Source organism: Olea europaea, chromosome 12 (genome assembly GCF_002742605.1).
Source record: "Olea europaea var. sylvestris chromosome 12, O_europaea_v1, whole genome shotgun sequence".
Lineage (NCBI taxonomy): Eukaryota > Viridiplantae > Streptophyta > Magnoliopsida > Lamiales > Oleaceae > Olea > Olea europaea.
In genome coordinates this window covers 3186807-3200741 of record NC_036248.1, presented here as the reverse complement: position 1 = coordinate 3200741, position 13935 = coordinate 3186807, and the positions used below count along the sequence as shown (strand labels likewise).

The following is a 13935-nucleotide window of genomic DNA, read 5'->3' as shown; positions in this document are numbered from 1 at the left end:
AAAACCAGGTATCCATTGAATCACAAAGATATTCAAAGATTCATCAGCAAGACAATTTGGAAAATAAATAGTCAAGGCCATTCACATTAGTTCTTCACACAACTTGAGATTAATCTCAACTAATTCAATTTTGGTGTGCCATCATATAAATTCCTTTTGATATATTTCAGAATCTTTATGCCTAAAGAATCAATGGATATCAATTAAACAAGCAAGTTCAAATTTGACGATAAAATCATTTTGAAAAAGCAATAAATTTCAATGAATAAAAGAATAAGATTAATATTTGTACATCTCCACTATTTTCTCTCTTCGTGGCTCTTTCTCTCTCTACCTTCACGAGAAGTCCACATCATTAAACTTCCTACTTGGAAAGTGTCGCTACATGAATCATTTTCGGCCTCGAAAATGGCTCGATGGCTACTCCATTTTTTAACTAAGCAATAATCAATTTCTTCTTCTCTTCTCGTTGTTGAGCTCTTGTGAAATTCTATGCTAAAGAAGGAATTCTTTCTCCTTATTTGAAGAAGCATGAATCGATGAACAAAATGCATCCAACGCTTCCTTCATCCATGAATGTGCGCATACTTCCCGAGCTTCATTAACTGTCATCTGTGGAACAAGAAAAATATTTGACATAGTACTTACACAAAAGCAATTCAAATTGCTTACGAACAAACTTTACATAAGCGTGTGCATAGACTTTGACAAGGGAACTTACCCATGTTCGCTGACGGACATTTTTCTCCGGCCAAACATCAAATTCCTCTGTGACGAGCATAGGAAACATGTAGCCCTCATGAAATGTTTCTCTGCTTCTACTCTTGAAAATCCATTCACCTAATTTATCCTATAAGAATATGCAGTGGAGCAAAATAAGGACACAAAGCTTTAGGGCATGTTCTGTATATTGGATTGGACAACATTGAATATGATTAACAAAGAAGATGCTTTTACAATGTTATTTAGTACTACATAGATAATAAAATTCGATAAGAATAATGTGTACTAACCCCTAAGGTGCCGACCACACCGGCTTCCTCCATGGTCTCTCGTGTAGCTGCCAATTTGATATCTTCATCAATTTCCCAACCACCCTAATGATTTCATTGGAAAATAAACAGTGTGAATAAAACATTTAAATAAACATGTAATAATTCTTATAATATGCATATGATACGTACCTTTGGGAACATCATTCTTGGACTCTTTTGAGAGGTAATCAATAAAACTTCCAATTCTTCAATTACGGTCCCATGAATTGGAGGTGATGTTTTGGTTTCTCTGAATCTGTATGGAATACATCTGACAAAATTTGGAAATAAAGAGTAAAAATTTATAAGCCAATAATTAAAATTCATTTTTTTCAAACTCCAAAAACTTTACCCCTTATTTCAATTTCCCTCAAAATCCTAAAAATGACCCCCAAAAAAAAGAAAAGATCATCAAACAAACATATACCCGTAGAAAAATACTCGCATTAAAATTCAGGAAAAAATGAAAACAAAGAAAAAGAGAGGTTTTTAAAATACATACCCAACAACTAGCCGACAACCATCATTGTAACGTTGCAAATGTCGTCCTGAACGAGAAGGAAGAGACACCAATTTCTTGATTAACATTGTAACAATAGAAGAGAAGAAGAAAAGTACAAAAGTTTTCAAAAAAAAAAAAACAAAGCCCCAAAAAGGAAAATTAGCCTCCCAATTTATAGAACCCAATTGAGACAGGAAATCCCCTAATTCTGGTTAAAAGTTGAAAATAAATGGAAGGAAAAATTGAACCTTGTGGACAATAGAAATGCATTGGTTGTGTCGTTTTTTTCTAGACAAGAAATTAGCGGTCGATGAGTCAATGATTGGCTGTATTTTCTGGGAAAGGCGTGTGTAAACTAAGTCTGGTCAGAATCAGGTAGGTATATTACACCTAGGACGCGTCGGCCTCGCTTTCGAAGAAAGGGCTCAAGTCATGTAAGTCAAATCAATATTCATAAAATTTATTATTCATAGCTTTCATAGAAAAATATTAATATCCTCTACTTTTACGAACAATTTTTAAGTTATGATTTTAAAATCTGTGCAGATCCACAAACTTATATGAAGTAGTGAAGAGTTATGATTTTCATGTAGCTTTGAAGAGACAAATATACAAAAACTTAAAATTGTTTCCAGGACAGGCAAGGAGCTCCCCTCTACTTCAAAGCAATGTTCTAAAATACATGATGATGCGTTTCTAAACGTCAAAACTTTACAAATTGCTGTATATAATTTACGGGTTTAGGTAGGGATGTCAAATGGGCCAAACGGCTCATCGGCTTGTCGACAGTTTGACAAGTCCGAGCACGAGCCAAGCAGGGGTGGGATCCAATGAGCCGAGGTAGCCAGCTCGCGAGCAGCTCATGGGCCATTCACGAGGGCTCGTAAAAAATGTGAAGAAAAAATTTGAAATTTAAAAAAAGAAAAGAAAAAAAGGAGCTCGTGGGCCAAGCCGAGTTCGCCCCTTGAGCACAAGCCGTGCTTGAGCTTGTGTTTAAGGGTTCGGCCCATTACCACCACTAGACTTGGGTGATTTGGTCTAATTTGATGTTTGTTGGCCTCAATTTACTTTTTTAGTTATAAAAATGGGCTGGAATTTGATAAGATAATTTTGACACAATTTTTAACACAATGTGTGCATTTTGGCATTTAATCGTGCATATACAATCAACGAAATGGATTGATTGTATTATCACATGCATACCCCACATGCGAAGTATTTCGAAAAAGCATCAAACATATGCGGGCATATGTGTGCGCATCTTAGAATGCTGCTTTTAAAGTAATAAATCTCCTGTTTGTCTACTATTTTTTAATTTAATTTAATTTAAAAAAATTTTGGTGTGTAAAACTCTTTCAATTGCACATTTTCACAATAAAATGTTTTGAACGTAAATCGAAGATTTCCCTACTTTTTAACCACACATTCTCCAAAAAAGTTTTTATTCCAAAACTCATTTATTTCCCCCAAAATAAATAAATAATTCATTGCCATCAAACAAGGACTAATTATCTTAATATTATTCCTGCACGTCAACTATATATCTATATATTTGTTTGTGATTCATTTACGTCGTCAACCAATTTCTAGATTTCTTAATTACCTTAGAAGACCGACCATCTTGTTTTAATGGAATAAACGTGGCATCTTCCTCTTATATACCTTAATTAGATCAATTCAAATGCGAAAAGCACCGCGTTATTCTCTAATTTGACTCGTTCTTCTTATCAGACACAATACAGATCAAACTCTCCACTGAATTGACAAATGGAACGTTCCAGACTTAACTTTCAGTATACGTCGAATTTTCTTAGAACAGTCAAAATTGCTGTCTCAACCCAATCCAAACAACACATACCCACCAACTTTCCGTTCTCCCTTCCCACCTATTTATACACACAAATTTGTAAACAGAGTCATATTCGTACAAATAGAGACTTTTTTCTGCTGTTGCGTTTAACAATTATGCAAATGGAGGAACAACCGCATAAGGGCACGGGAGAAGGCTATGATCATCCAATTCATAGCCAGGTCAAGAAAGTAAAGCGAGAGGCGGAGAAAAATATTATCGGTGGATCAGTGGCTCATCCCGATATCACAAGAATGATCACCAGGCAACACTCGAGATCGAGGCTTGGATTAGCCGGCCAAGGACAATCCATCTCTGTTGGTCAGTGATGGACTGATTCTTGGTTTGCTTTTGATCTAAAATGGTGATTTTCTAGTTAATAAAGCCGGTTATATATATGATTTATGCACAGTTTATATTTTTTGTACTTTAGATTTGGCTTTGTTAATTAGAACTTGTTACGATGCGTCTAGTCTGTAAATAATATATGATGTATATATGTGTGTGGTGGTAGGTTCGATGGAACAATTGGGTTTTTGTACAAGTTGTTCTTTTTCATTAGTTGTCTAATATCAATCTGCTGTTGATGTTATGTCTGATAATTAGAACAATTTTAAGATGTTTGTACAAAGAATTTAGTAATATTTTGATCATAGAAAATCGCTTAAACAGATGATTATGGTCTTTACTGGAGTCTCTGGAAGACGAAAAGCAATTAATTTTAGCTTAATATTGTGTAAGTTTGCCGTCTTTGGACTCTTTTTGTTTGATAAGAAACATATATAGGATACTTAAAAATCAAATCCATACCTTGTGTATGTTTTTCAAGCCAAAGCAACAAGGCATTTCTTAATCAAAACAGCGTATTTTAATTTATGCCTGATTTCTGTATTGTGAAGAAGTCCTTTTTTGATTAAAAAAAAAATGAAGCAAGTTTACTTTTTGCATATATTGTTACTTTCTGCTACATAATGGTAATTGGTACACCAAACAGATTCTAAATAAAATTTTAGAGACATTACAAGAAAATTGTCCTTTACAACAAGCAGAATATATTGTCGCGTGTCTTTTACAACGTCCACTTATACGTTAGGGTGGTATTATAGAGTACACGAATACAACAAAAGATAATGCACGTCACGAAAGATTGCAATGTACTTGTCGTTAATGTTTTAACACATGCATTTGCAACGTAATTTTTGCACGTACGCCAAACATATTTTGAATAAAATTATGGAGAGTCATCTAGGAGTTGATTTATTCAACTGACTATATAAATATCTAATTTTGAAAAATACTAGCTCTTTATAGTGAAAAAGAAAGTCAGCACTATACCAAGGATTCCTTCTAAATTTCCACTTTTTGTGCGTGTGTATACTGCAGAAGCATTGAATATGTCCAAATATCTAGATACTGCCCAAAAATAAAATTAGAGGAACGGCTCATCGGCTTGTCGACAGTTTGACAAGTCCGAGCACGAGCCAAGCAGGGGTGGGATCCAATGAGCCGAGGTAGCCAGCTCGCGAGCAGCTCATGGGCCATTCACGAGGGCTCGTAAAAAATGTGAAGAAAAAATTTGAAATTTGAAAAAAAAAAAAAAAAATGAGCTCATGGGCCGAGCCGAGCTCGCCCCTTGAGCACAAGCCGTGCTTGAGCTTGTGTTTAAGGGTTCGGCCCATTGCCACCACTAGACTTGGATGATTTGGTCTAATTTGATGTTTGTTGGCCTCAATTTACTTTTTTAGTTATAAAAATGGGCTGGAATTTGCTAAGATAATTTTGACACAATTTTTAACACAATGTGTGCATTTTGGCATTTAATCGTGCATATACAATCAACGAAATGGATTGATTGTATTATCACACGCATACCCCACATGCGAAGTGTTTCGAAAAAGCATCAAACATATGCGGGCATATGTGTGCGCATCTTAGAATGCTGCTTTAAAGTAATAAATCTCCTGTTTGTCTACTATTTTTTAATTTAATTTAATTTAAAAAAAATTTGTGTGTAAAACTCTTTCAATTACACATTCTCACAATAATATTTTGAACGTAAATCGAAGATTTTCCTACTTTTTAACCACACATTCTTCAAAAAAAAAATATTATTCCAAAACTCATTTATTTCAACAAAAAAAAATAAAAAATTCATTGCCATCAAACAAGGACTAATTATCTTAATATTATTCCTGCACGTCAACTATATATCTATATATTTGTTTGTGATTCATTTACGTCGTCAACCAATTTCTAGATTACTTAATTAGCTTAGAAGACCGACCATCTTGTTTTAATGGAATAAACGTGGCATCTTCCTCTTATATACCTTAATTAGATCAATTCAAATGCGAAAAGCACCGCGTTATTCTCTAATTTGACTCGTTCTTCTTATCAGACACAATACAGATCAAACTCTCCACTGAATTGACAAATGGAACGTTCCAGACTTAACTTTCAGTATACGTCGAATTTTCTTAGAACAGTCAAAATTGCTGTCTCAACCCAATCCAAACAACACATACCCACCAACTTTCCGTTCTCCCTTCCCACCTATTTATACACACAAATTTGTAAACAGAGTCATATTCGTACAAATAGAGACTTTTTTCTGCTGTTGCGTTTAACAATTATGCAAATGGAGGAACAACCGCATAAGGGCACGGGAGAAGGCTATGATCATCCAATTCATAGCCAGGTCAAGAAAGTAAAGCGAGAGGCGGAGAAAAATATTATCGGTGGATCAGTGGCTCATCCCGATATCACAAGAATGATCACCAGGCAACACTCGAGATCGAGGCTTGGATTAGCCGGCCAAGGACAATCCATCTCTGTTGGTCAGTGATGGACTGATTCTTGGTTTGCTTTTGATCTAAAATGGTGATTTTCTAGTTAATAAAGCCGGTTATATATATGATTTATGCACAGTTTATATTTTTTGTACTTTAGATTTGGCTTTGTTAATTAGAACTTGTTACGATGCGTCTAGTCTGTAAATAATATATGATGTATATATGTGTGTGGTGGTAGGTTCGATGGAACAATTGGGTTTTTGTACAAGTTGTTCTTTTTCATTAGTTGTCTAATATCAATCTGCTGTTGATGTTATGTCTGATAATTAGAACAATTTTAAGATGTTTGTACAAAGAATTTAGTAATATTTTGATCATAGAAAATCGCTTAAACAGATGATTATGGTCTTTACTGGAGTCTCTGGAAGACGAAAAGCAATTAATTTTAGCTTAATATTGTGTAAGTTTGCCGTCTTTGGACTCTTTTTGTTTGATAAGAAACATATATAGGATACTTAAAAATCAAATCCATACCTTGTGTATGTTTTTCAAGCCAAAGCAACAAGGCATTTCTTAATCAAAACAGCGTATTTTAATTTATGCCTGATTTCTGTATTGTGAAGAAGTCCTTTTTTGATTAAAAAAAAAATGAAGCAAGTTTACTTTTTGCATATATTGTTACTTTCTGCTACATAATGGTAATTGGTACACCAAACAGATTCTAAATAAAATTTTAGAGACATTACAAGAAAATTGTCCTTTACAATAAGCAGAATATATTGTCGCGTGTCTTTTACAACGTCCACTTATACGTTAGGGTGGTATTATAGAGTACACGAATACAACAAAAGATAATGCACGTCATGAAAGATTGCAATGTACTTGTCGTTAATGTTTTAACACATGCATTTGCAACGTAATTTTTGCACGTACGCCAAACATATTTTGAATAAAATTATGGAGAGTCATCTAGGAGTTGATTTATTCAACTGACTATATAAATATCTAATTTTGAAAAATACTAGCTCTTTATAGTGAAAAAGAAAGTCAGCACTATACCAAGGATTCCTTCTAAATTTCCACTTTTTGTGCGTGTGTATACTGCAGAAGCATTGAATATGTCCAAATATCTAGATACTGCCCAAAAATAAAATTAGAGGCCTGTTAAATCTATCTGATGAGCAACACATTTTCAGGCTTCCCTTTATGATAAGATTTGTTACTTACAATATTGGGCCTGGACTAGGCCCAGATTGAATCGTTCTGTGCTCCGTGTTGGTCCAACCTAGGCCCAAATATTATGGTTCGACTTTGCGGGCCTTTATTTTCTATTAATATTTTCAACAAAAAAAGGACAAAAAATAAAAAATAAAATTAAAGCGCAAGACCAAGTTGCTAAGATAATCAATCCTACTATAAAGAACCCTTCTGTGTACACTGCACGTGGGGTGGTTTTTTTTTTTTACATTATTTTATTCACATGAAATCCACCTCCATGTGAGTGTTCTGTGTTGTTTCTATGAAACCACTTCTGTACAAATGGAAAAATTGTACTATAAAAGTAACGCAATCCAATCTTGTCAAATTGGATAGGGTTTATATTGAATATTCACCACTCGAATTTTCTCTTGATTCTTGGCCTTTTGGGCTACCCCCCGCCCAAGTTGGCTAATACTTCCAAGAAAACAATTGTACAAAGGAATTTTCTTATCATTTCTGCTTATCTTGAGTGTTCAAACTTTGTTGAAACAGCTCAAACGTTAATAACTCGCCCTTGAAAAACTACACTTTTTTTAGTCTCAATGGCCTCTGTTTCAGCTACTTTTGTTACATTTGAGAAGCCACTTAAGCTATCTTGCAAGACAAACAACCAGGTACACCTTATCTTCATTATGTATATATTCAACTATATGAACATTTTTGTCTAATCTTGTTTAGTTCTATGCATTTCTTAAATGTTTGCTCACTGTTTTCCACGATGAATTTGGATATTCTTGAAACATTTTGTCTAAAAAGCTTATACTACCAGAGAAAAGGTGCATTTATTTATTTAAGTTTAGTCTTCAACATACCCTTTACGCGTAGAGCAGATTCCTTTTGTATACTTAGGGTCTACTAAAATTTTATACTTCGGTATGTTAAACTGGACAAGACTCGATAAGATTTATGAAGACATGTTTGATATTAAACTGTACTAATCCAAGTTGCTCGGTTCTTTGCATTTTCTGTATATAATTTTGGTTGTATTCCCACTGATTTCATTTTGGCGCTATGAATATACAGTTTAAAGGTACAAGTGCAAGTTTGATTTCAGTGGGTTGGGCAAGGACTACTGGTTTCCCTCCTCTGATAATCTCGCGCTCCCGAATCACTTGTGGAGTAATACATATTTCTCCATTTGCCTATATGATTTCTCATTCACGGGTTTTTAGAAATAAAATTAGATTTTGCATCGATTATGGTTTGAACTTGTAATGCACGGATGGACAGGCAAAACATGAAACAGTGCAGAAAGTTAGTGACATTGTGCGGAAGCAATTAGCACTGTCTGCCGAGACAGAGCTCACCCCTGATACGAAATTTACCGCACTTGGTGCTGATTCACTTGACACGGTAAGCCGCAGTTTCATATTCCCATGCTTATATGCATTCATGACATGTTTGTCACACAGGATCGAACTCTCGGACTAGCTTATTGAAAAGTTGAAGCTGGTAAGGATGTGACATATTCATTTACTCAAATTTAGTCTTCAACGCGAATTCAGCTTTTGAAAAATTGTCTGCTCCTTAATTTTGTCTGATCTTGTCTAGTCCAATGCACTGAACCCACTACCATAATGTCATTTCACAATGTATGGTTGGTGCAGGTAGAAATAGTTATGGGGCTCGAGGAAGTGTTTTGCATTAGCGTGGAGGAAGAGAGCTCTGAGAACATAACAACAATACAAGAAGCAGCTGATTTGATAGAGAAACTAGTCGAAAAGAAGGCTGCAGCATAAAGGGCAAAATGGAGGCTACCAATGCAAACTTAAGATATAGAGTCAGTCTCCAGAATTTGTAGTGCAATCTGAGTTAGGATATTCAGGCTTTACGGCTGCTGTCCATCAGGGCTTTAGTCGTCGGATCCCGTCATCAAAGCAAATTATATGTTCTTGCAAATTATTTTCTGAACTAATATGGATTCAGACATTTGTTATTTTGCTTTATAAGGAAGTTGCCTTCCCATAGTGGTTATTAAAATCTTTTGTGGGTTGCATTTATGACTTATTTTCTGCAGTTTTTCCTGAATAGAACGTGTGAATACATTGCAAAATTGAGTCTTAACATCTCTTTCATTATGTATATTAGTTAGTACAAAATAGCAATTAACTTCAGCTGATACTTCACAGCCAATCTGATAAAGTTCATTTATTCAAAGGGAAAAGTGTACCACATATATCCCAAGTCATATATTGCAAGAAATTATAAAAAGAAGGGTAATTATATCCACTTTTGTTACATCACATTTCATTATAATGAAAGTTTCTAATTTTTGTTCATATTTGCACTTGTGTATCAAACTTTTTTCGTCACAATTCATTAATTAGCACATTTTATTTCTGATGATGATTTCTATTCAAATGTTGTGCTAGTTGTGCATTAAATTAAAGGACAAATATTTGGTCGAATTTTAATATTTAATATTTATTTTTCTTATTTGAAAATATGATAGAAAAGTAAGTCTTTTTTTTTTTTTTTTTGCACTCTTTACAATTTTATAGATCATAGAAATCGTCATTAGAAACCAGATGTATAAATTAATACAAAAATTGAGAAAAAGAATGTCAAAAACAGTTAGAGACATAAAGAATCGTTTATTATAATCAAAATATAGTGTAGTTTACAAGAACTATAGTTTTAATACAAGAGTGATGCTACAGGTACATCATGACTCCCTCCATGTAAGCTAGGCAATGAACACCGCATTATATACAAGTAGTATATTTCTTAATACAATCATCCTAATAGGAAAAATGGAAATAAAAGAGGGACAAGTTTCAGTCCCTTTTTGACACACGACAGTGAATTTGACCAATCGAAGTTCCAATGGATTACGGAGCACTTAGTTAGGAAGGTAATAAATATTAATACGTTTATTTTTCTCCATTTCCAAGTCAAGTCAAGCAAACAATTAGTTATTTGACTTTTATATTATCTAAGACATGGAATTAAACCCTTCTATATTCAAGCAAGATGCGCCTCTACTTAGTTTGGAATAAAAATTGGACTTTCAGTAAATTTTAATAAAAGTTAGTGACGTGTGATTGAAAAGTCAATAAAATTTGTATGTCTAGTGAAATCGGTGATTGAAAATAAATTTGTGGAAAATAAATTTTAAGAAATAAGAGCCAAACAAGGATGTAGTCATAATGATTTATTTTTTCCTTTATTCATCAGTCTAAGAAATTCGGGGTCAAAATACCATATTTTCTCAAAGTATTTTACAAGTAATTGCAAGTTTTGGTCAAGCACTTCCTTGTTGAATGATTCCAAGCAATAAATCAACATTCAACTACTCTTGTAGAGTTTTGTTTTGTTTTGACTCAAAACCCACCTATAAGTATAGAGCTAATAAATTAAGAGCTATAAGAAATTATATCCTTAGTAAGCAATGTCTAAGCTCTCCCCAACCTCCTTTTTGGTCACATTTCTAATTTTCGGGGTCGTTCTTGCCACCGTGATACCATGCAATGAAGCTGGACTGACCTATCGAGGTACATACTATGAACGAAATATGTTATTTAGGTTTGCTGAAAATATCATTTGAATTTACGATCAGTCAATTTAAATTTTTAGATGAGCTTTAGATTGAATATTTCGTTTTCTGTGTGATGCAGAACTCGTTCAGAAGCCAAGTTGTCCTCCCTGCCTGTGTTGCCAAACTGCAATACCCCCACGATGCTGCTATTGTGCCTGTTTTGTGACTCAATCTGGAAATAAGATTCCATGAAGATCAATGATCATCACAAATTTTTATATTTCTAATAACATGTATAACATACGGTTTTCAAGTAAGTGTGTAACTCACAAATTCTATGGTAAGTCTTGGATAGATTTGTTCTGTTGATGATCAATTTAATAAAAAAGATTACAATAATTTTTTGTTAGTCGAAGATTTTATGACATCTCATCATACGCATGACCGTATTTAGGTATCATAGCAGAGGAAAACTTTGATAGAAGATTTACGTGTCACGTTTTCAACTCTTCGAACAAAATTTTTTCCTTGGCGATCGGTCTATTTGTAAATGAAAAACATGTCGCCATTAGACCGAAGAAGTCGCACGTAAGAATAATTTTGGCAACATATTCATGTAGGTAATAATTTATTTATTTTTTATTATTTTTTATTTTTTACAAAAATGTGCAATTTTATTGATTTATATCATCGCCAAAGTGCATCGAAAGAAGCCCGGGAATATTGAGCCAGTTTGTGCTAACTGGGAAATTATTAGCAAAAGAGATTGTAGTCATGCTTCCTTTTACATCCTCGTTAAATATTATACGATCGCCTCGTAGGAGTGTTAATAAGTCGAGTCGAGTCGAGCCGACTTGTGAGCCGAAAATTGAGGCTTGGGCTCGGCTCGAGCTTTTTTTGGCCCGAGCCAAGCCGAACAAAAGGACGGCCAAAAAATCGAGACTAGACCTGAGCCGAGCCTGCTCGATTTTTTGTTTTTGTTTTTGTTTTTTTTTTTTTTTTTTTTTTTTTGCTCGATTTTTTGTTTTTGTTTTTGTTTTTTTTTTTTTTTTTGCTTTCAGCAACTACCTTTACAAGGCAGCGGCTGGCTACTATCTCTACAATTTATTTATTTTTTAATTTCGAGCCGGCTCGAGTTCGGCCTGTCACCCCAAGATGAGGCTCGGAAAAATCGGGTCTTGAGCCGGCCTTGCACGCTTTTTATGGGCTATGCCACAGGAGGCTCGAGCTTACGAACCATTTTGCCATCTCTATCACCTCGCATACAACTCAAATTATTTGAAGAATAGATGAATATATTTATTTATCTTTGAAGCATCAATTTAAATGGTTAGAGACCAAGAGAAAAAATCATTTACTTGCATTATTATTTTCAATATCAATTAAAATTAACACAGAAAGTTTTTCATAAATAACTAGCTGCGAAATTTTGAATCTACACTATTATTTTATTCAACACATTTAAAAATTTTGAATACGAAGGTATGCAGAAAATAACTTAAAAGGCCCAATTAGATGAATTCTAAATTACAGGGGCTGAATCCTTAAATTTTAACCTATATGATAATTGCAAGCTGGTCCTTGGAATAACCCAAATTGCACCTGAAGCCCCCGTCCCCAAAATCACCCAGAAACCTTTTTTTTTTTTTTTAACTAATTCTCCCTACTCCAGCGCTTGCGTAGCCTTGCACCGGCAGCAGCGCGCAGCACAACAGCAACAGCAGCGCTATGTGGTGCAGCGATTTGCACCAAACCGAAAAAGAAAAAAAATACATAATTATGAACCTAACACCCAACCACTTAACCCTTGGGAGCTAGGGATTGATCTGGGCGCACCAACACTTGGGCCGGTTACTTAATCGCTGCAGAGAACCATCCAATGGCACTCTCAATAGTCTCAACAACAGAATAAACCCATTTCAAACTTAAACCAACCGTATAGGCAAAATAAGAATAGTAAAAGCACAACCCGCAATTTGATTTCATGGCATAACAACAATGACCAACATATGTAAGAAAATTGTATTTTCAGAAAGTTAAGTAGGAAATTGCAGCGCCTAATTTCTCATACACTTGATCCAAATTTCATGCCAAATTCCAAATAATAACGTGAAGAAGATCAAATAACCCAAAATTTTTCAAAGATTCAACAATTGAGTGACTCTGATACCACATGATAGAATTTTGATAATTTAGATTTGAAAGAATCAACAGATCCTTTCACCAAAATTGTAATGCTCTACGTTGAATCAAAGAGAACAAGAAAGCGGAAGCGTACCTTGATCCATAGATTAACAATGATTTTGAATGGGTTACAATCTTCCAATTGATTCGTGATTTCCCTTAGAATTCTTAAAAAACTCTCTGTTAATGGGGATGCAGAGGTTATGGAATATCACGTCAATTGGGGACCATGACCCCATGATAAATAACTACAGGTAGTTATCATCTTTTGTTTGCTTTAAATTAGCCCCTCATCAATTTAAAACAACCATCCGGCCTCTACACTTTAATCTCATAATAATTAATACCCATTAGTCCAAAATTAAATTCATTGGATCACTTTAATAGATTAAAACTATAAGATAGCAATGCACACGTTAATCATATACATGTGTGGCCTCAATTGATGAAATTTTTCCAGCATATTATTCACATCACGAGGTCAGATTACTTTAATGGGATCAAATTTCTGCCTGATATTCCTCCTCCTATTTCCGCACATCTAGGCTTGTTTGGTAACAACCTCAAACCCGTTTGGTACCCATTTTTTTCAAAATGAATTTTTATCTCTCTTCTTTTCAACCACATATTTTTTATTAAAATAATATTACACGTAAATCAAAAACCTTTCCTTTTTTTTCAACCACACATTTCCCATCAATTTACTATTCAAAAATACATTTTTACATAAAAATATCTCCCAAACACTCCCACAGTTGCTTTTTAAGATCAAACTTAACTATGAATTTTTAATTATACATTTCATGAGACTCATAACTTTTCAATCAAACATTTAA

At 34.2% G+C, this 13935-nt stretch overlaps 2 protein-coding genes and 1 long non-coding RNA gene across 5 annotated transcripts; 2 read left to right on the top strand and 1 right to left on the bottom strand.

Annotated features, from left to right (window-relative positions):
• Positions 1 to 241: 241 nt before the first annotated feature.
• LOC111405227 (nudix hydrolase 17, mitochondrial-like) lies at positions 242 to 1868 on the bottom strand. Of its 2 annotated transcripts, XM_023034023.1 has the most exons (5): positions 1537 to 1865; positions 1185 to 1305; positions 1014 to 1097; positions 722 to 850; positions 242 to 612 (listed from the first exon to the last, which is right to left on the bottom strand). In XM_023034023.1, the coding sequence occupies exons 1-5, from the start codon at positions 1620 to 1622 to the stop codon at positions 496 to 498; spliced, it is 537 nt and encodes a 178-aa protein (XP_022889791.1). In that variant the 5' UTR covers positions 1623 to 1865; the 3' UTR covers positions 242 to 495. The 2 variants fall into 2 exon arrangements, with proteins under 2 accessions (XP_022889791.1, XP_022889792.1); XM_023034024.1 differs by lacking the exon at positions 1014 to 1097 and having other exon boundaries at positions 271 to 612; positions 1537 to 1868.
• Positions 1869 to 7834: 5966 nt separating this feature from the next.
• On the top strand, positions 7835 to 9444 carry LOC111405226 (acyl carrier protein 4, chloroplastic-like). 2 transcript variants are annotated; one of them, XM_023034022.1, is made up of 4 exons: positions 7835 to 8051; positions 8461 to 8556; positions 8668 to 8889; positions 9045 to 9444. In XM_023034022.1, the coding sequence occupies exons 1-3, from the start codon at positions 7980 to 7982 to the stop codon at positions 8866 to 8868; spliced, it is 369 nt and encodes a 122-aa protein (XP_022889790.1). In that variant the 5' UTR covers positions 7835 to 7979; the 3' UTR covers positions 8869 to 8889; positions 9045 to 9444. The 2 variants fall into 2 exon arrangements, with proteins under 2 accessions (XP_022889790.1, XP_022889789.1); XM_023034021.1 differs by having other exon boundaries at positions 7856 to 8051; positions 8668 to 8790.
• A 1363-nt stretch (positions 9445 to 10807) lies between these two features.
• Positions 10808 to 11324, top strand: LOC111405225. Its single transcript, XR_002704758.1, has 2 exons — positions 10808 to 10931; positions 11055 to 11324. It is a non-coding gene; the product is annotated as an uncharacterized LOC111405225 (long non-coding RNA).
• The last annotated feature ends 2611 nt before the right edge of the window (positions 11325 to 13935 follow it).

What these genes read in the sequence shown, in the direction of transcription:
- LOC111405227 (XM_023034023.1), bottom strand. Translation starts at nt 1,622, where the DNA reads ATGTTAATCAAGAAATTGGTGTCTCTTCCTTCTCGTTCAGGACGACAT. An exon ending in GGTTGTCGGCTAGTTGTTGG is followed by an intron (nt 1,306 to 1,536) that starts GTATGTATTTTA and finishes AAATTTTGTCAG; the next exon opens with ATGTATTCCATACAGATTCA. An exon ending in GTGTGGTCGGCACCTTAGGG is followed by an intron (nt 851 to 1,013) that starts GTTAGTACACAT and finishes ATATTCTTATAG; the next exon opens with GATAAATTAGGTGAATGGAT.
- LOC111405226 (XM_023034021.1), top strand. Translation starts at nt 7,980, where the DNA reads ATGGCCTCTGTTTCAGCTACTTTTGTTACATTTGAGAAGCCACTTAAG. An exon ending in CTTGCAAGACAAACAACCAG is followed by an intron (nt 8,052 to 8,460) that starts GTACACCTTATC and finishes ATGAATATACAG; the next exon opens with TTTAAAGGTACAAGTGCAAG. An exon ending in GTGCTGATTCACTTGACACG is followed by an intron (nt 8,791 to 9,044) that starts GTAAGCCGCAGT and finishes TGGTTGGTGCAG; the next exon opens with GTAGAAATAGTTATGGGGCT.